This window comes from Cephus cinctus, unplaced genomic scaffold (genome assembly GCF_000341935.2).
Source record: "Cephus cinctus unplaced genomic scaffold, Ccin1 Ccin1_scaffold1310, whole genome shotgun sequence".
Classification (NCBI taxonomy): Eukaryota; Metazoa; Arthropoda; class Insecta; order Hymenoptera; family Cephidae; genus Cephus; species Cephus cinctus.
This window is the reverse complement of record NW_014333737.1, coordinates 56,267-82,778: the sequence shown is the minus strand read 5'-3', so window position 1 is coordinate 82,778 and position 26,512 is coordinate 56,267. Positions and strand designations below refer to the sequence as shown.

The 26,512-nt window shown below is 42.0% G+C and overlaps 1 protein-coding gene across 2 annotated transcripts in view; it reads right to left on the bottom strand.

Annotated features, from left to right (window-relative positions):
- Nucleotides 1-26,512, bottom strand: part of LOC107272907 (lachesin) — a 29,249-nt gene that overhangs the window by 2,524 nt on the left and 213 nt on the right. The window contains exons 2-7 of one of the 2 annotated variants that reach the window (XM_015750571.2): nucleotides 17,734-17,831; nucleotides 8,767-8,974; nucleotides 6,668-6,826; nucleotides 5,006-5,134; nucleotides 4,012-4,149; nucleotides 1,546-1,695 (exon numbers count right to left, since the gene is read on the bottom strand). In XM_015750571.2, the coding sequence (XP_015606057.1) occupies nucleotides 1,546-1,695; nucleotides 4,012-4,149; nucleotides 5,006-5,134; nucleotides 6,668-6,826; nucleotides 8,767-8,974; nucleotides 17,734-17,831 (882 nt within the window). The remainder of the gene's footprint in view (nucleotides 1-1,545; nucleotides 1,696-4,011; nucleotides 4,150-5,005; nucleotides 5,135-6,667; nucleotides 6,827-8,766; nucleotides 8,975-17,733; nucleotides 17,832-26,512) is intronic. The other variant, XM_025090183.1, reaches the window with a different exon arrangement.

Below are 26,512 nucleotides of genomic sequence, written 5' to 3'. Positions count from 1 at the left end.
ACATTTAGAAATCAATAGAAATTCGTTCTACTCCTATGCGTAATGACGTATAGACGATATCAACTTGTCATGATAATAATACCTAATTATTTTCCTAATTAGGTGGCACTTACTTAGCGTTAACGAGCTAAACTGATTTTAAGAGGGAACAATCAAGCCAACCATCTCGACGTTAACCAGAAGTACAATCGCACTTAACTTTATTATTTACATTGAACCGACTAGCAAGCCAAGCCTTGAAATTGCCATTAAATCCATATACAGCCGCCTAATGAAACTCTGAAAAGTCATCGCCAAGTGATTACCAATAATAAAGAATATCAAGGACCGAGTATATCAGCGCGGAATATATTTACAATCGACGACTGCGGCATTGTATCCCAGCCAGCTGCAGCTGCAACGGCAGCAACGACCCTTGTGCCACTTTCAATAGAATCTTTCGAAGAATCCAACAATTTCTACGAACCACCGCCAACTTTTAATTAGGCGAGCGATCAATTAAAGTCTCGCAAGAGCCGTAAATAGGCATAATGTACGGCTTGAATGAACGTGGCTTTACATCGCATGCCACTTGGCGCGCATGAGAGACGCTCGAGTAACACAGTGACGTGTCACGTGACGTTTCTCGAACCTCCAGACCAGCTCCTCTCGCTCTGTCACCCGGTCTCGCCATCTCGCTCTGTCGCACTCCCTCTCATTCGGAAGTCACCGTTGTGCCGTAGTTTCATTAGCTAACGAGGGAGACCAAATCCAACGAACCTTCTTTCCCACGTGACCTGCTGGTTTGTTGTGACGTTAAGTGCACGGGCGCAAAATAATGTGCAAGCTCACACCTCTGTGACAATTACTGATTAACCACCTACGTAATGGGGATAGAAGGGTACACAGGCATGCGTGACATACGTACTAGACGTGGGAGGCCGAATCTCCTTAGAGTCAAATATATAAATGTGGTCGATAGAACAGTTTGAGGACAGGAAACATAAAGGGACGTTCACAATAGCGAGCTAATTAAAAAAAAAAAAAACTACCTTAGGACATTTCAGGATTGAAATTTTGACCTAACGAAAAATTTTCTAAGCCCATCACAGCTGCGGGTGTCTGGCATTGAAAAAAAAATTTGAAAAAATTTGGTGTGACACCTCCCTCTATAACCCTCAAAACAGCCGTTACGCCGATAAGTCTTTGAGGAGAGATCTCAAAGGAGTGACGTTTCCTCAAAATAGCCAATACTTTAATGAAATCGTCCCCGAAATAGCCGAACGCCAAATTTCTATTTACATAAGTACAATTAAAGGGGGAAACGGGACCTCTAACAGAAAATATCAATTGATATTGAAATACGTAATTCAAATTCTCTTTGTAATTTCAATTTCACCAATGTACTCGTCTATTATTCAAGACCATGAAATCGTACGATTACAAGTACCTAGTATGTACCATTTTATTTTCATATATCATTGACTTATCAAAACTACATATATAATACATGACGATGTTTACCAATGGTTGATAATACTTATCGATTCCAAAAAAACGACTTACTGTATATTTTAATCTTTCCATCGGTCTCGCCCAGGGAATTCGTGGCGGCACATTTGAACGCTCCGAAATCTTGTGCTCTCACCGAGTTTACGGTCAGTCTCATGATACTCTTGTAACCCATGGTAACTGTCTCGACCCTATAGTTGTTATCTGTAAAAAGTAAAATAGAAACGCTATCGCTGTTATGGATCTTCGTAAGCACTATAGACACGCTGTAACCAGTACTGCCTGTGACAGTCGTAGTTTTATACGCGAGTAGGAAAATAGGAGCATTCCAGCCCCCAACGAGTATACCCGGTTCTTGACTAATAGAGGAAGAACGGAATATGGGTCAACTGTGCACGAATGCAGTTTACGCCTTCAGTCTGGCTAAGAGCAGCTAATTCCTTTTTATTAGCCTTCTTTCCATAATGCCCAACGTAGGAACGTATCGCGTTGCTGTGGATAACCAAAGACGCCCGGCTAACCTGGCAGCAATAAAACAGCCTATTTAAGTCTCGCGCCACTTTAACGTAATGAAACTTTTCGCGCGCCATTTAATACACGTGTAACGTCTACCCGAACGTTATAGCACGTGCACGCGGATAGGTGGGATATGTATACAGTAATGCGCAATTGAAGTGGAACACTTGAATTTTTGTGTATCTCTACGAAACTATGACCGATTTAAAAAAACCAAAAATATATTTTTTAGGAAATTGCCTTCCCGTTCGAATGGTAAAAGTTTTATCCCGATCGGATACAAAATGGCCGAATGGCAGGGGTTGGAGTGAAAAAGTGCATTTTTGAACTTTTTGAAAATTTCGAGATCTAGTAGTTCCGGAAGGAAATTTATATTTCTAATCAGGGAACGAGAGAGAGCATCCTTCGGCAATAAAAAAACACCCCCATTGAACCCCTGTAGGATCACTCTAGGGGGAGTTACACCCCCTTGAAGTGAAAACACTTAAATGGCCATAACTTCCGAACGCGCCGGCCAATCTGGTCCAGTTTCTGCATGATATCATCTTTAATGATACTGCAGATTCTCACAAAATTATTGTTCTCGGAGATGATCCCGTGACGGAGATCTCGAGATTTCGCAAGCGCGCCCGAAGCTTCCCCGCTATTTTTCATAAGGAAAGCGATGAAATAGAAGTTTCATTTTCATCCACGTTGTAGCTGAGTTTTCAACGATTAAAACGCGCTTTTAAACATCCAAATACGAGTACGCTAAGGGGTTACATTTTAATTTGAAAAAACGCCTAAATTTTGCGAGTTCCGCTCGAGGCGCTCGGGGGACTAGTACCCTACCACGCGCGCCAAGCATTTGTCCCCCGAGCGCCTCGAGCGGAATTCGCAAAATTTAGGCGTTTTTTCAAATTAAAATGTAACCCCTTAGCGTACTCGTATTTGGATGTTTAAAAGCGCGTTTTAATCGTTGAAATCTCAGCTACAACGTGGATGAAAATGAAACTTCTATTTCATCGCTTTCCTTATGAAAAATAGCGGGGAAGCTTCGGGCGCGCTTGCGAAATCTCGAGATCTCTGTCACGGGATCATCTCCGAGAACAATAATTTTGTGAGAATCTGCAGTATCATTAAAAATGATATCACACAGAAACTGGACCAGATTGGCCGGCGCGTTCGGAAGTTATGGCCATTTAAGTGTTTTCACTTCAAGGGGGTGTAACTCCCCCTAGAGTGATCCTACAGGGGTTCAATGGGGGTGTTTTTTTATTGCCGAAGGATGCTCTCTCTCGTTCCCTGATTAGAAATATAAATTTCCTTCCGGAACTACTAGATCTCGAAATTTTCAAAAAGTTCAAAAATGCACTTTTTCACTCCAACCCCTGCCATTCGGCCATTTTGTATCCGATCGGGATAAAACTTTTACCATTCGAACGGGAAGGAAATTTCCTAAAAAATATATTTTTGGTTTTTTTAAATCGGTCATAGTTTCGTAGAGATACACAAAAATTCAAGTGTTCCACTTCAATTGCGCATTACTGTATATGAGTTTGTCGATAAATTTTTGTAAAGCTTTTAATACGACGTGAAGGGAATAAAGCATAGGCGCTATTAGAGCTTTGAGGTATTGCCCGTTATAAGAGTAAGGGCTGTAAGAAACGCCGTCCGGTTTGATGTTTAGTAATAAGTAATGAAATTCGTAAAAGCTCCAGGGCCTGATTACAGTGCCGCTTTTCGAGATCCCTACTGAAATAATTAAAGCTCAAGGTGCCGGACAGGTGTTGCTGGAAAAGGGCCAGGCCTTGCGCGCATTAATACCTTTAATATCCACTGAGCTTGCAGGGCTAACCTTGGCCGGGAGGCAATTAAAGCTCAACGCGGCCTAACGATTCCCCGCACAGCCGACATCATCCACTGGCTGTGTCCAAGTGGCGACGAGTAACCATCGCGCGTCGCGCGGTTAGGCGAATAAATGAATGAAAAATTAATGAAAAATTAATGCAAGCTCATACTAACCATTTACGATGGTATCGTTCGTTGGCTTCGTCCAATAGGTTATTGGCTTCGGATAGGCCTCGCCGTGACACTCCAGGACGATTGTTTGACCCTCGTAAGCACCTACCAGCTGATTCTCAATCCGTATCATTGGCGGAACTGTCGATGGAGGGACGTTTCGATTAATCTTAGAATCAAAGACTTGTCGTGTTGCGGCGAATCAATGAGAAGCTTTGAAAATGACTGTGAGAAACGGGCAGACGCGTGAGTCTGGTACGAATGAAGTCGCATAATGCCGTTTGAAGCTTTTGAAAATGTTGAGGAAAAAAGAAGTAGGGGTCACGGACAGGGAGCTTTTTTTGGTAGTACGTTAATCAACGTATTCCCAAAGCTCGCGTTTGTACGATTTTTCGCGTCCGTCGCGGTGGTAAAATATGAATAGATAACGTGGCTTTTGGTGTATAATCCCGAAGCTACATTGCTTCGTGCCTATCCTGATAGATGGTCGTGTCTGTATAGGAGAGGCAATAACTAGCCAGGACGACACAAAAAAAGCACAACGACATTTTTGAGACTGTACCCGGATAATAAATGGATGAGTTTCAGGTGGTTGCAGCGACGTAAAAAAAAAAATCATATATCTGACAAAACGCTTGATAAAATATTGATATGCGCTCTCGAGATCCCTGCGAGGGAATTTTCGGCTCCCTCGGTAGTTTTGGCATCCATATCCCAAAATTTCAGGGACCTTTTTCCGTCGCGAATATAAAGTGCCCGAGGGAAGACGGTTGGTAAAATGAAATGAGGAGATAAGAGACCGAACAACGGTAGAATGTCCAGGACCTAATTTTTTTATTTCGCGAAACAATGCCTCTAAAGATCCTCCCATTGAAATGCTACGTCTACCTCAAGCGGCGGCATTAACCGTTTCGTGAAACCGGAAACGTCACACGTGGAGTACACGCGCGCCTACGTTATACGTGTATGAAAATATGAAAATTCAAATTGTACCTACAATGAACAACCAGAACAATTCGCTTGCTGACTGTAGGTGGTACACCGTTCGACGCTATGCAGAGATATGGTCCCATGTGCAATCTCGTGACACGTATTATCTCCATCTCGGGACCCTCGATGCTGGCCACTGGAACATTTGCAAGGACGATTCCGTTCAGTTTCAACAGTCGGTTCGCGACACGATCGTTACGGCTGACGAAGGCATAAAGTAAACGAGAAAACTGCAGGGGTTGATTTAGGGGTAAGTTGAAGTCGGGGTGGAGGAGAAATGGAAAAAAAAAAAAAGGAACAAAGAACCATCCTATTCGCAACGAATGGGCGGAGGGGCGGGGGGGGTAGGGGGACGAGGCTGAGGCGATGGTGTAATGGAAGGCCATTCGTAGCTTCTCATGAAGAATAATGGATCCTTCTTAAGAAGAACGTCTCGCTTCGTACGGGAAACAAACATCCGAGGACACCTGTTGAGAATTAATCTGGCGAAAATGCGTTTCCACCATGAAATCGTAGCAGCCGGCGAACGCGAGCTCGGAAGGGACTTTACACGCGGCTGACGGGAAACAGAAACTTTTGTTTTCTCTCTTTCCTCTTTCTCCTTTCCATTTGCTTCTTAATGTCTTAGTCCGCTCCCGACGGAGGAACGGTGCGTTACCAGGCCGAAATGTGCCAGGGAATATTTTATTTCTCACGCTGATTACCCATAATGGAAACACAGCCGCCAGTCCCTATAAGGATTCAGTGCATGGGATACGCGACAAGTGTTGAATGCGATTTTTCGAAAGATGCGCCAAAGATAAAATATTTAAATGCTGAATAAATCACAGGGATCTCCCTCGATTCACTTTACTCCTTTGAGTTCTTCCCTCGCCTCCCCTTCGCCCCCTTTGCCAATCTCTCGTACTCCTGACAACACTCCAGAGCTTCTCTGATATGCTCCACACTCGGCGCCTTATTCCCCTTATCGAGCCCCTAACATGCACTTACTCTCGAGAGGGAAAATATTTCACGTCCCTGCACCCTCTCGATACGTTCTCGTCCTTCCTGGGGAGAACTCGAAGGATCTTTTGAGTTTTGGTACAATGGCGGCCGTCACCAAAAATTTCTGCACGCATTTAATCAGTCAACAAGGCTCGTCCAACTGGGTCGACGTAATACGTATCTACTGAGCTTAGCTAACCAAAGACGCCTCGGGTAATAAAAGATTGGTCCCCGGGTAATTGAAACGTAAAATCATACGGGGGAGAATGAATGACTGATTACGTGCAATATGAAGACCGGCTGATGAAAAGAGAGAAAATATATATATATATATATATATAATCAATAATTCAATTCTCCATAAAAATGATCTCGTGCCTGATAAATCCTGTAAGGAAAGTACCCGTAATTTTCTGTCTCGGGAAAAGTCAGCGTTTACCTGCTTGATAGGTTTTTTTTTTTCACTTTGATCGTTTTAAATGCGCTTCTCTTCTAACGAGGCAAATCGCATTTTCGCTAATCTGATATTATTAGCAAACGTTAAAAAAAATTGAGTACTTATATCTCTAACGGTATAGTATAATACCGAGTGGTACACGTCCAAGAAGAGAAATGTTATTTTATCCAGTAAAGAAGAATCTTTTAAAATGTCACGTGTAGTTTATACAATTTTTGTTGATCCTACCTTCGTGCCAACTTGACAGAATTATCGTACCACCAGCTTCGCGACGCCAGGTGACAGTCGGCTCAGGCGTTCCTGTGGCAGCGCAACGTAACGTGACGTTGCTACCCTCGCGAACGACCATGTCCGTACTGGTGGGATCGTCCAGGATGTCCGGAGGCACTGAAACAATAGCAACGTTACGGGGACATCCACCCTATATGAAAGCCTGTTACTCGGATAGATATCAGGATCGTGCTGTAGCAGAGAGAAATAATGCGCCAGAGTTTGTTATGCGAATACGTATGAGGTGGACTGTCGTAAAGTTTCACCCTTGAGAATAGGTACGTTAAAGATGATCATTATGATATTTCATGATGATATTTCATTCATTCGTAACTATAGTCAAGTTGCCTTACCCTACCTGTAGCCAGATTATCTGCGAATAAAAGAAAAAAAATCTCAGTCTTGGGAGTCAGCATCCCCGGGTAGGAAATTCTGCTTGGGAATGAGTCTGCTATTCGACGATCCCTAAAATCGTTAGGGTAGCGACAAAACGGTAGAAGGAAACAGGATGACGTGGTTTTGGGAAATATCTGTACGAACGTGTCCGGAAGACAAAGGACTCTTGCAATGTTTATAACCTCCCCGTAAAGGGTGTCGGGATCCTGGTACTTGGTTGGAGTGGAGATACGGAAGCGAAGAAAAACTGAAAAAATTATCCACTACAGAGGGCAGCGTAAGAGTAATTTTGTAATGGATTTCTAAATGAAAAAAAAATCACGCGAGAAAACGACTTCTGTGGAAAAACAGAAAAGATGATATTTTAACCGAAAACTAGACTAAAGATTAGAAAATGAAAAATGACTTTTCACTCCATATCAAGTGCAACTCCGTCAAAGTTTACCGGACGTGCGATCCATTCCTACGTTGGCTACTCGAGTTTTCATCGAAAAACAAAAACCACATTCAGCCGTATACTATTTATTGATACGGGAAAACAATTGCGTTAGATTTATTAGTTCGCACGGTCACGCGACAGTGCTTTATGAGCCGGCACTCAGAGTTTTCTACGTCGACTGCACCGACTGGGAATAACGTGTCCATGGCTATCCCCATCCAACAATGTTCCGTGTACAGTCATTTCCCATAACAAAAAGCACGATCCTATCGCAAACCCTGACCGATCTCTTATTTTCACGCCTGGATAGCCTCGCGCTTGCAATTCTCCGGTGCATGATAAAGAGGAATTTAACGAGGGGTTTCGCCCCGGGGTTAAGCCATGTTTATACACTCGACCGACGCCGCTTGCGGCAGGTGGTGGAAAGCAGAGAGCATGCGAGGGCTAATACGAGTCCGAGTGAGACAGAGGACTGGGGGATGAGCCCACAGGGTAAGGGTTATTAGCGCTAGGGGCACGTCGCCAGGAAGGTGTTTAATAGCCCTCCAAGAGTGCAATCACGGTAGGCACTCCAGCCCGGAGTATGCTTTACATATATTTGCATGGTATCGTCAAAGATCGACTGAGCCAGAAAAACCTGGCCGGTCCTGCAGGATGCGCACCCTTTTTTTTTTTACTGCCGTTAAAATCCAACCTGGTTGCTTTTTGCACGTTTGCTCGGTAACTTCTGTATAGCGAATCGGTAACACACGCGGGAAGCTCCTCCGGGGGAAATTTTAAGCTAATAACCTCCTTCCGGTAAATGGACTGTCATTTTCCTCCGGTGGCACTTCGAGAGAATTGCCAAGAGGACACGAGCCAATTCAGGACCTCGGAAACTCGAAAACCCGGTATCCCAGGAATAATCTTTGATCTCCTTTTGGATAAGGCTTACTGGGCCAACCTCGTCCCCGGGAACTTGATTCTCGAGTTTACTCCGGATGGAAAGTTTAACCTGGGCTTGGGAAACAAGTTTACCCCGCAATTTACATTGTAATGGCTATTTTGCTTTTTTTCTTTAATATATCAGTGAGTAAATCGACGTTACAATTTTAATAACGCAACGTTTACTCTCTTCCTTCATACTTTGAATGCGTTCGGGCATCTTTATCGTTCTACGTCTTATTTAACATTGAATCTTTAGTCTAATTTTGTTTCATCTTATACTTTTAACTGGTTTTACCAACTACTTCGAGGAAGCCAGTGTTGCTTGACATCGGGTCGGTGTTGACCTGGCACATGTACCAACCCCTGTCCGTCTCTCGCGTGTCCTTTATGTGAAGGGACCACGTACGATGCCCGCTATGCGTCACCGCGATCCGGTGATTCTTCGTGATAACGTGACTCGCTATCGTTAGAATAGTCTGCGTGTCGACGCGAAGCCACGCCACCTGAAAAGCACCATAGAGATTTCACTTGCGAAGATTGTTCGAAGGTACGTCGCCGCTTACGCGTTCAGACTGTAAGACAGTGAATGAGCTTAACGATAATAACTATAGTCAAGTTGCCTTTCGAATCGGTGGGTAAATGAAAAAAATAAAGAATATGAAGAAAATCTTGGTTTACGTCATTTTCACCGCATAGCGTAGCACTACGGATGAAATGTTTTGAAATAAGTCACTCTTACGTCAGAATTGTATATACGTATACGCGAAAGCTCAAAGTCAGAGCCTCGATGCTCTATCGTATAATAAGGATCGTAACGATGCGCGAACTACCTTCGTCGCGTGTTAATTAAGCATTCGTCCAATGCAAATCGGAATGATATACTATTTCTCTCTCTCTCTCTCTCTCTCTCTCTCTCTCTCTTTAGATATTCTTTTACCCTTTTTTTACCACTCACCCTCTTACCCTCCTTTGGCACCAGTCGCATCGCTATAGAAAATTCCAGAACGACACCAAGATGCATTTCTATTGAAGGTACAGTACATTCAATCGCACATGCACTAAGAATTCTTAAAAGTCTTCATTAAGAATCTTACCCGGAATATTTCATTTGCAATGTCAAAGTCTAAAGTCGACCCATTTTTCTGAAGTCGGCTCACTCCTCGTGATTCTTGCCACAGACTCGACTCAACGTTGAAATACCATCGCAGCGCAATCCTTTATCAGTATATTTTACATTGAATTCAGAACTAGCCTCGCGGGCGTGCAGCTTCGCTAGAATATGCAAAATACGAAGCATGTGCGTTTGATTGTCTTCGGCAAGCACCAAAGTGAATAGCAAAGGGACCGACGATTCTATGTTCGCCGGTACGATGCACAACGTCTTAGCAGGCTCCTTTGAAACTGCAACCTAGTGCAGGTATATTTAGAGTAGCGCAGAGAAGTGCAGATTGCGTGGTGCAGAAATGCATTAAGGTATCCGTGTACATGCAGAGAACTACGTACGTAATGTTATTATTCGCCGTACCTCGGTCGACGGTATTGAACGAGGTGCAGTTGGGTTTCCCCGGTGCATCTCATTACCGGAAGGAAATTGACAAAGTCACGGGCGATTATTATACGTTAAACCCTCAAAGAACGACGTGGGATGTTAAAGTGGGGGAAACGGATTTAAATGATTTCACCTTAGCCGGTGCGATGAGAGTTAAATTGTACGAGGAAGAAGGATACGCCGAGTGCAACGGCCAGAGGAGTTCTGGAAAGGCGTGCCTTTGTGTACCAACACTGCGAATTGCACCAGTAATTATTTCTGTCCGTGACGTTGCAGTTGCCTACCTGGTGCAACTTGCACTTCTTTTCGTATTGTCAAACAGTTCGTTACCTTTTCTGAAGATAGACCTGCTCCAGGGCTCCATGATGAAAATCTTTAGGCAACTTGTACATCCACTTTTTGGTTAGTCGGTTAGAGTGAGTTTATGGCAATAACCTGCGTGTCAAAGCAACTTTGGTTTTTCTTTCGAGTGTCGCACCAAAGTGCATGCTTTGAGGGATTGTAAGTACTTTGAGGGTTTTCAAAAAATTATTTTTCTTTTGTGTTAATTATTATTATTTTCATATTACTTAACAAGAGAATATTCGAATTTTTCATATCGGACTGTGGTGGAAAGCAGTGCTGTTATGCCTTGGCTACGGGGAAATTTCGGGATGCGATTACGATGCAGGTTTTTTTATAAAATTAAAAATTTTTTAATTTGCACTACAATGTAGGTACCGTAGATCCAAACAGTTGCATGGAATACCATTTTATTCATTTCAGAAATTTTCGAGTATAACCTAACTTTGTCGTTACAGGTAGATTCGTGGAAATGCTTGTACTTCTGGGGTCGAGTATGTTGAATTACAGAAATTTTCTTCGTAATCACTTTTTTATGAGAAATATCGCAAGACCTTTAGTAACTTTTTGAATTGGTCGATACATTCATTGATAAGTGTTGATATTGATTCCTATTTGAAATGCTTAACAGCAACTGTCTTTGGTATACGGTAAGACTTGATCCCGAGTAAAATCCACGTTCAGCTGAATAATATCACGATCTCTGCGGCATCCCCGAAATCCTGGAGACTTACGGTATCCAGCAGCAGCTTTTTCCACCGTACGTCAGTCTCTGTGTACCCTAATACCCTTTTCGTGATAGGCTACAGGAAGTCCCTTAATTCCTACGATATCCTGGCGAAGAAGAGAAAAGTCATGAGCTGCCATGAGAAATGACACGGCTCGAGCACTTCCGTTCCAGTGGACGTGGGCCTCCTCCAATTGAGTGTCGCGTGTCACGTAATAATTTCCACGGGTAATCAGCGAGGAAAAAAAGGAACGGAAATACTTGGACTCTATCGATCCTGGAGGACCGTGACGAAAGGGCGTGTGAATTAAGCACCTCGTGAAAACTTTGACTGATCGATATTTCAGTCGCTCGTTAACCCGGTGTCATTGGAACAAGGTGGAGCTCGGCACTAGGTCATTACAGAGGTGGGTTCACCTCTGTAATCAGGAGATCAATCGGAATAGGATATGTCTTAACTGCAGATGGAAATTTTTCATGGACTTGTAATACAGTCAACGAGTCCCTTGGCAGGGGTTGTAAACAAGGTTATAAATTATCCGAAGGAGATTTCCGAATAACCGGAAGCGCGTGATGCGAATTGCAGCCGGTGACCGGGACTGCGCGATAAACTAAATGACGGCGCTATTAATTGTCGCGATAACGTTAGGACGGAATTGACAGAGCGCGACCCAGGTCGAAGGTTAATCCTGCGGGTTAATTTGCTGTGTTATCCGAGACCGTCAGGATAACTATCTATCTGTACCGTGAAAGTTTCGAGAATCCAGAGGACGCGGCCGGCCGAATGACTTGGGTTGCTTGAATTTGGTCCAACTCCTACGCTCGCTAAATTACTTCCCAGTAGTACCACCCGTGTAATCATTGCGTCCCCTGCTTTGCTAGTTAGCCAGGGGTTTAACCTTTTACACCGGCGATCAAACGTCACGTGCTACCAGCCAGCAAACTACAATTCTACTGGTTGTTCAAACAACCGCCAATCGGCACTCGGTCGGAAACAGCTTTAACAGACAACCGGCGTACCGTCGAATGTTCATTGCACTTGTACGCTCGAAGTGTGACCCTCGTTCGTGCGAACGTAAATTTCGACTCTACCATTAATTTTAGGATGGACTGTACCGACGCAAGAGAATTTTCTAATCTAACCCAGAGACTCATCCAACAAATTTTTTTCCCATACGGAAGACGATCTACCTTTCTGAACGCCACGGGTTGTCTCATCTAAAAAATGATCTTCGCCGTAACCAGCATCCCTATTGGATCTTTCCCGACATTCAAACTTATCCATTCTCGCCGAAACAGCTCTCTGCGTGTGACCGTCTCCGGATAAAAACTCTACGGATTGAACTCGCGACACTGGATTAATCCCGCTCACACATCAGGCAGTCCTGATGGATGATGCTCAGGGAAGACTTCCTCTCGCGAATCACCCTGTTCCTCGGCAGCCTCGCTACGTGCCACCGAGAGATACCTGCTGGCAGTTTCCTATATATATGTAACACGCGAGAAAGCATTCCGTCGGGTTCTATTCTCGTCAGGTATCATTTTTCATATCGCCACCCCGCGGATATCCGTCGACGCCTGACGTCTCCGTCGCGACGTTGACAATACGCTGTGTTGATTGAATCGTCGTACGTCAAACCGCTACTCGTACCCTTTACATCCCATCTACTTTACCAGCTACTCAATCGTCCTTTCGAGCTTCTATACTAGACTTTTGCTGGTTATTTTTTTTTTTTTTTTTTCATATCGACTGGTACTCATGAGAACGACAGTCGGACGATACTGCGACGAACAATCGATTCGCGTGCTATGACGCGTACTGCTGGTTTTTTTTTTTTTTTTTTTTTCATATCGACTGGTACTCATGAGAACGACAGTCGGACGATACTGCGACGAACAATCGATTCGCGTGCTATGACGCGTACTGCAGGTTCTCTGTGGGACAGTCGATCGTGTTGAACTTTTACCAGTAAAAAATCATTAATTACGATCCACGTGGACGATTTCATAATAATCGCTGATGACATTTAGACGCACGAAAGTTCCCACTGAGTCTTTTGCCATTTCACAACAAAATGTCATTAGTCGACAAGCTGCGTTTAGGGAAAATGGCATCGATCGGTACACCCGTTATTTCTCGACAATATTCGCTCGCGTTAGTCGCGACACGGAACACGCGAACGGGGTAACTTTCGGTGGGAACCAACAAGGTTAAGAAAATTATTTGTATTTTACCGAGAACCAAATGGGAAAAGTACAGAAACTGGAACTGTAATGAATTTTGTACATGGGTGAAAACGTACCTATACGTTAATGCCCATAATGTAAATAACAGTAACTGTGCCTATTTTCTTTAACCGGTTCGAAACTAAATTACTACTGTTCTTTTTTTATATTTTCCCAAAAAAATTACCAGCGTCCATATACCGACTACAATTTATTACCGCGATCATACGTCACCCAATATGCACGGTCAAATGAGTATACACACATGTAGGCATTTTTGGAAAAACAAACGTCACTTCGCAATCGGCCTGTTAGTCCCGCAGAGGGAGTTACTATCGGCACACGTGCATAACGGCGGGACTCGAATGTTTCAAAATTTATTGATTGGCCAGCAACGAAGCCATGCAGGGTCCAGATGGCTGACGCACTACGTATGATTTAGGGCATCGATGTGCAACTGGCTGGAATCTTACGATTAAAGTGAAAATTGTCGGAAACACGCGATCGCGATATGATTTTTCTTTGCGGCATTACATGAAAATTTACTAGCCATAAGGAAACATCTGCCCTAGCTATTCTTTTCTTTATCACACGGAGATTCCGAATCCCTCTTCCTCCTTGGACTCTCATCAATCCTTTATTTTCTTCGTCCTTTTTCGCCCCATGGTGTCCAGGATTCTGTCGGCAGACCTTATTTCAAATCCTTTGCACGCGATTTCGGCTTCCTAACGATATATTTCGGACGCCTTTATAACGTTCAGAAATTATCTTCAGAATTTCCGCTATGTGCGATAAGACAATTTCGTTAATGTTATGCTGAGTATTATATATATACAACATGACATTAACGAAATTGTGTATACATATATATATATACATACTATCTCACTGAATGAGAATACCGTACCTAACAACGACTCTATTGATTATTCCCGAAAGCAAAAACATTAGAATTAATAATTAATTTCGATGGAAGTCAATAACATTGTCATGTCACGAGTGACTCCTTACTATGACGTTTCTCGAACAATCTAATCACTCCTTTACCTTGGTATCACGTTTACCATTAGATTGGTACATAATAGTATGACAATTTTTTTATAGAAACTTTTCGTTATATTTTTCCTCGAGAGTAAATACCATTTTAATCAATATATAATTCCGCCCTGGACACGCAAGCTAGTACTTATACCCGCACTCGTAGAAACTTCCAACAGCTAAAGTTTGAGACTAATGTCGAGATAGTTTTCAGGTTACGTTCCAACCTAATATAAAAATATCGTTTCGAAAAGTATTCCTTCCGTGTCTCATTTATTTTTTTGTTATCGAATAACCGAAGGAACAAGTCCAATGAGAGGCGTAAGGATTGCGAAATTGCGTGAGAGCTCTTTCGATGAGACACAAATGATTGACGATTCAGTACTAATCCGGCAAATCCCTGGTGCCGCCTCTGACTCTGTGTACCGACTGAAGGTGGATCGAAATTACGATTGGTATAAGGGAGAGGAGTAACTCCGACCATAAATTCACGAGAACCCCGTAGAGTGGGTGGAAGAAAAATTGCATCCGAACGGTGAGCGTTTGTTGCGTAAAACCTTCATCAATACCAACCATGTCCAAGCAAAGGATCCACTCTTAGCCTCACGCAATGCGTACAACGAGGAAATATATATCGAATGTCAAAATCAGGTATCACAGTCCAACAAGGTCTCTCGGACCATTGTGAGGTAAAACTAAATTATCAACAATACGATGCACAGCAAGACGAATGTTTTCGACTCGATAAAAATGATCTTGATCGACTATCGAATAGATAGGAGAACATGAACTGCTTTTAGAAAAAAAAAAAAAAAAAAATAAAGTGCCAAAAAATTTTGGCAATTTCCCCAGAAGTTTCGTGTGAATTCACAAATACCAAAGAATTCCCAGGCAAGAGCCCGTTTTCGTTGCTGGTGAACTTAACCGAAAGTCCCTTTGACCCCAGCACCACAAAATCTATAAAACTTCGGCAGTAATACTTTCGTACTTCCGTACGATTGACTTCGCTGGCTCAGCAAAAACTTAAAAGAAAGAAAACGTTCTCGATACCAAAAAAAAGAAGAATCCAACCGCATAAAGAAATTTGATTTAACTTCCTAGAGAACCGTGTACACGAATAATTAGCACTGTGGAACTATTGATAAATCGTCTGCGAATCACCTGGGATTGCTGCTCCGACCATCAACCCCATGAACTATCCCAGCTCCCTTTACTTCCTTCAGCCGAGCTGCATCACCGACTTCATTTCAATATTTCACCAAGAACGATGAAAGCTCGGGACATCTACAGGCAACTTTCAACTCTCGTAATTATTTAATAATTTCTTTATTAAAAGCCAACGTCTAAATTTCAATCTTGGTTCATAATTCAGCTCTTGGCTGTTTCTTAACTAGAGTCTCGATCTGCTCTCGACTTGTCTTCCTTTGGTGTTGCTCGAAATCATCAGCCAACTATTCCGGCAAGATGCTATTCACGTTGGCTATCGTATTATGAATAATTAATACTCCGGTCGGTTTGCCAGAATAATCACAAACCTCGATGCAACTTCTCAGGTATATATATATATATATATATATATATATACACGCAACGCATACACGTGTAGTATGTAGATCCCGGAACTCTTGCCTCCCTCAATCCCTAATACTTGAGGCTAAGTGCGCCTGGACCGTTCCCTCTGGCTCCCAGCATGCATCGCGACGCGCTTCACCTTAAGCTTAAATACCCTGAGCTCCTTTATTTCCGTGAGACATCATTGTGAGCCATAAACTTTTACAATTTAACCCTCTCGCGTTGAGAATGTTTTCTGGGTCACCGACTAATTTACAGAGATTTCGCAGGTATACGATGAAAATAAATAACATAGATTTGCTTATTTATTAAGAAAAAATAGTAGAGAGATGAGGTTGACGAGCACGTCTAAGAAAATTCATAAAGTGAATCTTTGCTCAACGAAATGTATATTCCGTAGAAATTTAACGTGCCAGAGGGAGACTGATTTAATTTGGCTCGTAACGTGGAAAATCGGGTTACACGTTAATAGGTATGAAGCGTTTCTAACGCCGCGACGAAATTTCTTGCCGCGTCCTAACGGGACTCGTCCAGACCTCACAGTCCAAATTTAAAGTGACCTCCTTCAATTAGGTTTAGGGGATATAAAGGCAGTGCGCGGCCGCCCAGCAAAATTATCTCGGCATTTCCGGCGGCAAGTAATTTCGACTTTTTAATAGAATTAGGAAAATTTCACGGACCGATGGTATAATATAAAGTGGGAGACACGCGAGTCCGACGCTGTCACCGGAAACCGGCTAATTCCGTAGCTCAGTACCTCGTATCGTTATATTTAACGTGCGTTCGCCGTATTAGGTAAATTGCGTCAGATAGCTACCGAGAAATAGCGCGCTATGAGATAACGAATTCCGCGACTGTTAGAACTCGCGGACGACGTGGAACGAAGGAGAAGTGAAATGACTTCCGGTGTAATTGAACTTGGCTGAAATTTGATTCTTACGGTAGAAAGAGCCCAAAGTAATGTTTACTCAGTAGCCAGTAAATGGGTGCAGCGCAGCTATCAATAAATCTCAACGCTGACTTCGGCCAACGAAGATTTAAGGAATTTCGAGATAAAATTCCTTTTACGTCAGGAATGGTAATTTCCGGTGGCGAGCAATCAGCGATACTTTCTGGTACAAGGAGTCTCGGTTGCAGCAACCCCTTTTTCTAAATCACGACCCAGAGGCACTTTCATTTCCGAACCGAAGCAATGCAGCCTCGATAGGAATCGTATTGATTCTATTAAATATCGAAGTATAAAACAAAGACCACTCGCTTACGGTAACCATCCAATGTATAGTTATAAAAAGAGTCCAAGTGCTCGGTTACATTGTAAATAGGTGTCTGCGCGTACTGGGCTCGACTTACTCACTCCGGTACACACCGATTCAGGAAAGGTATGCTGTTTCAGGGTGAAAAAGCGTTTCCATGGGGATGAAAATCATTGCAGTGTCTAAAGCGAAGTAAAGGGAGAGGACGGTAAATGAGAAGAGCGAGAGAGAATTCGAATGCCTCAAATGGAGCAAGAGAGAGAGAGAGAGAGATAGAGTCCCTTAACAAACCGCTGAACTCACACCCCCTAGGGATTTTATTCAAACTTAATGGAATCTCTCAAGATCGCGTGGTGATATTCGCAGAGTCCTTAGTTGCAAAATTATTTATAATTATATCCCCAGGATTCTCCACCTTCGACAAACACGTACTATTCGGGACTGGTAGGAAAATCGTATAAAATATCCAATTTATTAATTTAATTTATTCAGGACTCTCGTAAAGAATAATATACGTACTTGACGCCAGACTCTGTCGGCTCTCACGATGCTTACCTTGTACGGTCCAAGATTTTCAACGATACACGTGAAAATGGCTTCTCGTCCGACGGAAACTGTCAGGTTGTTTAAAGGCTCACCGAACCAGGGCCAATCTGTGAACAAAAAAAGAATCCTATACGTCACAGAGCGTGGGTAACGCGTATTGCAAAAAAAGGTTCCTAGCGTCTATAAGTATCCAGAGCAGAGTTCGCTAAGTACTCGAAGCTCTCGCAGCTCGAACTGCACCGAGCTAATGTAAAGGGGTCAAGCAGCGATTAAGCAAACTCTTCATCTTCCACTAACAAAGTCGTGCTCTCGCCGAGCAGGTGCGCGATTAAAGTAAAAAAAAAAAAAAAAAAGAAATTACTCGATCGATTTTCACGTGCAAATGAGCTCGTTCGCGATTCGAAAACTTCGAGTCTGCATGACGAGAGAATTTCGAAGTTCGATTAGGAACGTTGAATGTAAAGAGCACAAAATTATTTTTCAGGTAATTTACGGGGCTGCGAAAACTCATAAAGTTCCCTGAAAGATTCCGCGAAGCCGGTAGCACAATGGAGAAATACCGATATCGACGCCCACTCGTTCGTTCGGCGAAATGCCGGATCGAGATATGAAGGGACAAAGAGAGTCTGAATTCATAATTATTCCTAATTCTATCTACGCGTAAATTATTTCGCGCGACCCTCGAGGAAGGTCATTTAAAAATATTCAGACAGCTACGGTGTACTCCGAGAAGATAAAGGTACCACGGGGGGTTGATTATAGGAGCCCCGTGTATCCATTCTATTGGAAAATGGAAGCGAGCCAACCAAGAGAATAATAATAAGACTTTCTTCAGAGATTCTCGTGTGGTTGTATGCCTCGGTTAAGATAACAACGTGAACAGCAGTAAAGCCTCGCGGAGTCTCCTGTGTATTTATGGCTGAGACTCGAGGACCTTTGTCCAACTACTGTTACGTAACGTTTATCTCACGAATCAGTTTTGCATTCAGCCTATAAGTTATCTGGCGGGAAAAGATGGCCGTCGTTTAAAGGATGTTAGACCAACGCGATAAATAAGATGAGGTGACATAAATATTACTGCATATATATATATATATATATACATATATACAATATATAACATATCCTCTTTACAATGTTTTTTTCTCGTGTTATACCGTCTTCTTTTTATTACAATCTCTATACGAATATCTACATCGAAATTTCTTTTTTACATCCTCATGTTAGGCCAGGACACTGATCTCACACCGTGACCATCCGACAATCCGCAATCTGCCATTCGTCTTCTTTCTTTGGCGAGACGTCGATTTAGGATCCTCGACCTTTTCCTCCTGTATCCCCCACCTTTTTCTTTTGACCCTCTTACCCGATCCAAATGACAAATAATCTGCGTTCAAATTTCTTTCTTTTTTTTCCCCTTCTTTTTTACTTGCTGATTTTCGACCGTGCTTCTTCCCGGGACATCGCGTTCTCTTGTATATAGCTTGTTATTGTGGAAACGTACACCACAGTCTATTACTATAGTTTCGGCACTGTTATTTCTGGCTAATGGAATTAATCATTGAAAGGAAAACCTCAGGACTAGATGGAACACCGAGATCCAAGTAAAACTAATTATCCATGAGCGGATAATCGGGCAATCTCAGAGCTGGATTTGATGGGAGAAGCGGAGTGCTCAACTGCAAGATATGATAGACTTTTAATTCAAGTTAAATCTTATTTTCGCGACGAGCCCTATTTCACTTTATTGCAACTATCCTTAATCAATATATAATATAGATCGAGGAAAAATCCCCTATTAGTAATCAATTATTTTTTCTCATTCCTGGTTTGTTTAATATGATATAAGAAAATTGTAAATTTTAAATCATCACTTCTTCGAGTCGCTACAGTCAACATATATAACTATAGCATATTTTCACATATGTATATAGGTAGTGAGTATCATTATACTCTGCTATACTGTACCATACTATACTATCTATCATTCCTTCGTATCCTATAATAGGTTGACAGTTTCGATTATAAGGAGACTACTGTGACGTCATCCCTGACATTAGCATCCCCAATTGTTCATTTTTCATATGGACGCATACATGCTTTTTGCCCGGCATCATTTCGCGTAGAAATTGGAGAATACAATTTTTTGAATAAAATAAAAAGAGTGAAAGTCGAAAATTTTCGTAGTAAATTTTAAGGTGAGAAACGGGCGTCCTCAACGCTATCAGAACTCCAGGCTTAAATTCGTTATCTAAAAGTGTCACCGTCCTTCCAATAAATCTCCGTAGATAACAGTCACGAAATAATCTTCCAAATGTCCCCTCGAAATGACCAAAGTAAAATGACATCGATATGAGAATGAAAATGTGACAGAAGTCAGAGTACACCGCATAATAACAAAGCGCGCATAATTTTCGACCAATCGACGGATTCGTTCGAATTAATTAGCAAACAGTCTAATATTCCATACGAATAGAGATGCGAATATCTAAGTAGATAAGTTTCCATTCGAAATCTAGAGTTACCCACAGAGTCATTGGGCTTTGTGGTTCAAACCACATACCATTAAATAAGGATCCTGGCTGCTGGAAACCTCAAGCTTTGATCCTAAACCGTAGAGGAAAACCGCACTGCAATATTCCGTGTTTCCATTTGCTAAGGAATTTTCCTATAATTAGGTATAAGCATCTCGCACGGCATTTCTAGTAAGTTTTTACGAATTTGAGTAAATAAGGATTTAATAAAAAAAAGCAAAAAAGTGTGTCGATTCAATTAATGGCAAATTGTCTGAAATTATTTCGAAAACGGTTTATTAATTTTCCAAAATTACTCAAACAAATAATACTCGTATGATTGCTTCCAATGTAACACGTGTATCACAGTCTGTGACGTACAGTGTGAAAACTATAGCTACACGTCGTCACTCTGTTCGCCATTGTTACCGGAAGCGGATACGAACGTGACGTGAATGGTCGGTTCTACAGTTCGACCAAGAATAGAAGGGCTGTTAATAGGGGGGTGCTAATTAACATTGAAATAGGCAAGGAGCAGTGACCACGGTTGGGTTTCCCGGTCCTGAAAATAAATGAAGAAAATAGATAAGCGTTATCGCTGCCTTTCGCTTCGTTCTATCTATACGTAAAACGTTTGTCTAGTCCGAGGCATTTCATACGAGCCGCGCGATTCGTGCGTAATGCATGATTTATCTTTCTTGAGTAAAGTTGACAATATTGAAAGAGCCAACGAACAAACAGGAGAAGACCGCGCAACTTGCACGACGAGATCGATTTCTCTACGGGAAAGTCTCTCGATAATGAAAGAAAATAAAAGATCAATAAAAAAAAATAATAAAATATATATATATATTCAATACTACATAGAGAAAGAACGATACTTTATATATCCACCCCAGACACGTCCTGACCATTTTTATTTGCCGTGAACGGCGAATCGGCCAGTTAGAAAACAAAGAAAATTCTCAAAACGTTCGACTTCGCCCGTATCTTTTCTCTCTGAAAGATCGATGCTTCGCAGACAGATCTATGTTTACAGGGTAAACAAGCTGCACGCCGAGAATTTCCTACGTTTTAACACGCTTCTGGGATTCCTTGGTCATTTTTACTATTTGGTATCTTATATCGGTCCGAGAATTTCTGTCCTTTACACGCAGCACACGTTACCGAAAAATAGTTTCTTCCTAAAGGCTATTTACTTTTCTCGCGATAGCCATTTATCATACCATCCCTCTTTCATTTTTCTTAAACCCTTAAAAATTATCCTTTTACCTTATGCCAGTCTTTTTTTTTTTCGTTCTATGTTTCTCTCTTTCCCACTCTATGTCTTCCCTCTCTCTCTCTCTCCCTCTTAAAACCACTGCACAATGCGCCGCCAATGATAAGCAACTCGATTGAGCCATCGCGATTTCCTTGTAATTGTTCGCGAAAATAAATTAACGTCGCGCACGCAATCCGCCTCGGCTTGTTCACCCTCTCCACGTGTCTTGTGCCTTCGGGGATGTAAAATACGTCTGCTCGGCATGAACGATACAAAAGTTTATAAAGGGGTGACTCTGCACACGGGTACAAACCATTTCCCGATAATTGTGCTAATGAACAGGAATTTTCAATTAAATCTCCCGAAAGTAAATTCGCCCGCTTCGTTTAACGATACGACGGTACGTAGTAGGAAAGGGGGGTGTCACGTGTTTCAAGGGATGATACAATGATTTATTAGCATGTCCCTAATGAAGAACCCTTACCACATATTAAGCATCAAGAGCATCGATTTTTTTACAGTTGAATTAATTTTGATGAAAGAGGGGATTGGTGCAGCAGGAAAATTTTCAAAAGGTTAAACGAAATTCTGTTATCTTTGCAATCAGATTTAGGTATTAACTTCTTACTATGCACGTATATAGTTATACGTGGTACGATCTTGTTACTTGTAGCTGCTATATATGTACGTCACAGGTGGACTGTTTTACAGTATGCTCTTCCATTCTTTTTTCTTTTCTTTCCTTTCTCCTGGCACAATTACGCGGGATTTTAATTAAAAATTCTATTAATTCGCTGGCGACACGTGCAGTGGCTATCAAGCAACTGTACCGGAACGAGTGATAGCGTTTAAACGTAATTAAAGGGTAGTTTAGTCTCGGACCGCCCACATATAGTTATTGACGATAATAGCTTGAATATGGGGGTTGTATATATATATACATATATACATAGCGGTCTTTGTGTAGTATTTAACTGGCTCTCTTTTACACGGGAAATCGAATAGGCCGTAAACGGCGACACAGTGGATTCTGGGTAGCCGCGAAATTGCTAATGAATACTAATTTCCAATTTAGCTCGGACAAATTATATGGAGCGAGAGGGAAACCTCAGAGGCACATATTTCGCAAGCTGATTCGCGATACAGTGCAAGCCATATTTTAAAGCTCTATATACATATGTTACGTGTATAAATATTTATAATTAAAAAAAGGCTTCCTCAAGCGCGAATAATAATAGCCAACGTCTGAAACTTGGCGCGCTTAACGCCTCCGTATTATTTTAATACATCTAACAGCCTTGACTACTGTCGGAAATAAAATGACACGGAATAAAGTTAAACGTGAGTTTCTAAGACAAATTTACCTTGGGACTTTGCGATTTTACAACAAGACCATAGTAGAAGCTCCAAGACGTTTAACGATTTGGCAAATGATAACGCAGTGCATTCCTACACTCCCTTACCCTTCCTGTGCACTCTGGCCTTAGACACGGGTGGGGGGCCCTACTTTAACTTCCTTTATCCTTATTCCACCCTCTCCCTGCCGACTATCTACTTTCCATACATAAAACGCTATAGCCTTAGGAAAGCCGGCAAGGAGAGATAACGGCCATTGAAAGGAAATATTTTTCCCGCGAGATTTCCACCCTCCGCGAGAGTGACAGGAGGACGCCGAAATACGTAGTTTTCGCGATAGAGTTCTACGTAACCAGATAATTGACTAGTCGACGGGAGATAAACTCGTATTTTATCTCCGAGTCTTTTCTCCTTGTGCGTCGAGAAACGAAGCGCGGTTCAAGCTTGGAAATTGTTTCGCGATAATTTATAGCATCGATAAAGCACTCGAGTCTGAGTCTGGACTTCCGGTGAATCGAGCTCTCGAATCTGCCAACTCGAAATTCCTATCTTCAGAGATATAACTAACTGACCCTAGTCTATCTATGAATGAGAGACTTGAATTCTATGCGAAACCTCCTGGGTACCAGGACGAACGTCCAGTAACCGGAAGACGCTGACTCACTGCGAACAATCTTCGCCAAGTGACTTTGCCCAGTTCAATGACGGCGCCAGACGTGAAACTCGTTCGCGGTGGAAATGGATTTTGCGGCAGGTTTAAAGTTCCGCCTTGTGACACGCACTTTGTCACCTACCAATACAAGGATATTCTATTTCACGCGGTTCCCCCGATTCCGATGCGTTATTCGTGGGAAACGTCAAACTTTTTATTTCGAAATCGAAAACTTTCTCGGCGACTTTATACGTTCGATTATCGATAAGGGCCAGTTGGATGAAATTCAAAGATATTATATGCACCCTTATCCTCACGGGGGATCCATTCATACCAGTCACCGGAAGTCGAATGCCACAGGGACGCCGATTGCACTGGCACAGAGTACAGGGAGCGAATCGATTTTGACTTCGGGAACGTCGGGATGCCGGTAATTTGTAACACGCGATCTCACGCCAAATGAAAAGTTTATTCGGCGCCGCGACGCCGCATCGGTTTGTTTCGTCGTTTCCATGAATATTTGAATGTCTGTTGGAACTAATGTTTTACGTGTGAACCTAAAGAAAATCATAAACCGTGTATACAGCCGAAAACTCGTTTAAGATAATTCGTATTTTATCGGAAAATTCAATAGACGAATAAATTCTTTCAGGTAATATTCACGATCAGGGTGTCCGCCGAGCAGCCACGGGAAGAAAGAGAAATTTACAAAATTTGCAACGTGAATAAATTTTTATTTACCTTTTGAAATTTTCATTACGCGAATGTAGGTTATGTATCACGGTTTTCGTCTATTCTTATCCCAAAATACGTAGACGTCAGAGGAAGACGTATAGATGGGTTATTCAGGTCGTGATTACCGGGACGCGAATGGTCCATTTAAGAACGGAATTTGAATCGAGTGCCTGTATCTGACCTGCCGTCAATGCTTCAGGGGATGAAACAAAAATGAACCTCTAAACTGGAAGCATTCCCGCATGCAAGAAAATGATGCGTAACATCCCACCCTCGTTTGTGGGATAATCGTCCCTTGTTCGTCGCTATAATAAAATGGAGGGTTAATTAATTGGGGTTAAATAACTGACTATAAAATAGTTGGCGTGACGGCGCTCTCTACTCTGAACGGGAATTGAGAACGTGCGCGTGGTTGAAGTTTGAGCGGAGTTAAGGGTACGGTTAATGAGGTTGATAATAGGGTGGTTATATAGACTCATTGATTTCGCAGGATGGTAATAAGACTGCGGGAATTTTCGTGAATTCCTCCAGTCTTGTTTCCTAATCTTTATATATCCATAGCTACCATGTATATCCCCATTGTAATATCCCTATAAAAAGAAGATAAAGATTAAAGTCGACTGTAACGTGGACGTGTATACAAGAAAACTAATTTAAATTTATATATCAATTTTAGTTAAATTCACGTCGATTTCAATTTAATGGGAAATAAACAGTTTCAGTTTTATCGCACCCCAAAAGCCAGAAGCTGCTTCTCGTTACGGTTAAGTGCACTTAAAACAAAACGAAACTGACTATAAACCATGTACTACCAGTATTTTCCTTGTTTCTCGTACAGCGTTTAGAGCGGTCTTTCGATTTTACAGTCAGGCCACCCTCGTCGAGTCGTGTATCATGAGTGACTCGGGACCTTTAAGAGCCAAACGTCTGCCACGAGGGAATTACAGGCGCTAAGTACGTTGAACGAAATAAAACAGTGACGTTGAGCTACGATTCGCACGAGCGACTATAGAATAGGATATTTTTAATATTTTTTAAAATAAATATTTCATATTCATATTTATTGCCTCTGGCCTCTACGGACGTTCAGTATCAGGTGTTTGTATCAGTGAAATATCGACGAATGCAAATCACTGTGCTTACGTTAACCCAAGCCAAATAACCGAAGAGAAATTTCGAGCTTACAAACCGTGAAGCGCCAGTTTAATACCAATTCTACGAGCAAACACGAGCGTGTCGACTGACGGTAGCTCGCTGTTTGCGAATTAGGTGCAATCAAATGCGAAGTCTCACTGGTAAATATCCAGTTATTTGTTGATTATAGACATCGTACAGCTAATTAATAGGAAGTTTGATTCGCGAGACAAGACGGCACGAAACTTTCGACTTTACGAAAAAACGAAAAATCGATCCGACCAACTTAGCGGTAAAGCGACTCATTTACCTTTAACTTACCTATTGCCCCATGGATAGAAATATAATCGATAGTTTAATGAAACTCTTTCACTGGGATATATCTGAGGTAAGTTATTGGTTAACTCACCATCGGGTTAAGGGGTTGGAAATTTTCGCACCAGCCACTGCCTGTGAGGTTGCCGTCTTCTGTTTATTTCAAGGGGAATAATGCTTGTTCGATCTATAGCGTGATGTGGTATTATTTTACGAATCCAGAAGATGGTATCTTAATGGCGTTATAGTGTCATCAAAATTCTTGTAATATTATATCATAAGGAGGGCCTTTCATCGTGTCTGCTTGGGGTGGAACGTTATTCTTAAGTAACACGTCGGATCGATCTAACTTCCTTCCGGGAACGTAAATACGAAGATAATCGTCGAAACTTCAACAAAGAAGAAGCACCCTCCCGGCAGCCATTGTACCGTAAAATACGAACTGTCCGTTTAACGACCGAGGAACCTATATCCCGAGGCATAGAATAATTATCACCAGAAAGGATAAGGAGACCAAGTGCTTTGGACCTTGGCGCAGTGGAGTTCTTCGAAACGGCTATAATTTATTTTGAGACTAGACAAAAGAAAATCAAATGAAAAACTAATTAGGACCCTTCAAAGCGAATGCGAGGAAAATATGTATCTTCGGTTGAATCTCGAGCGCAATTTTTTTTTCGTCCAATTTTCATCGAGTTTCGTATCCTTGATGAAAATTATGCGTGACGTTATTTTTCGTTAATTTTTTTTAATTTTCATGGAAAATCCTCTCTTGTCGAAAACGCGTTCTTTTTTTTTTTTTTTTTTTTTTTTTACCTGGTGCAG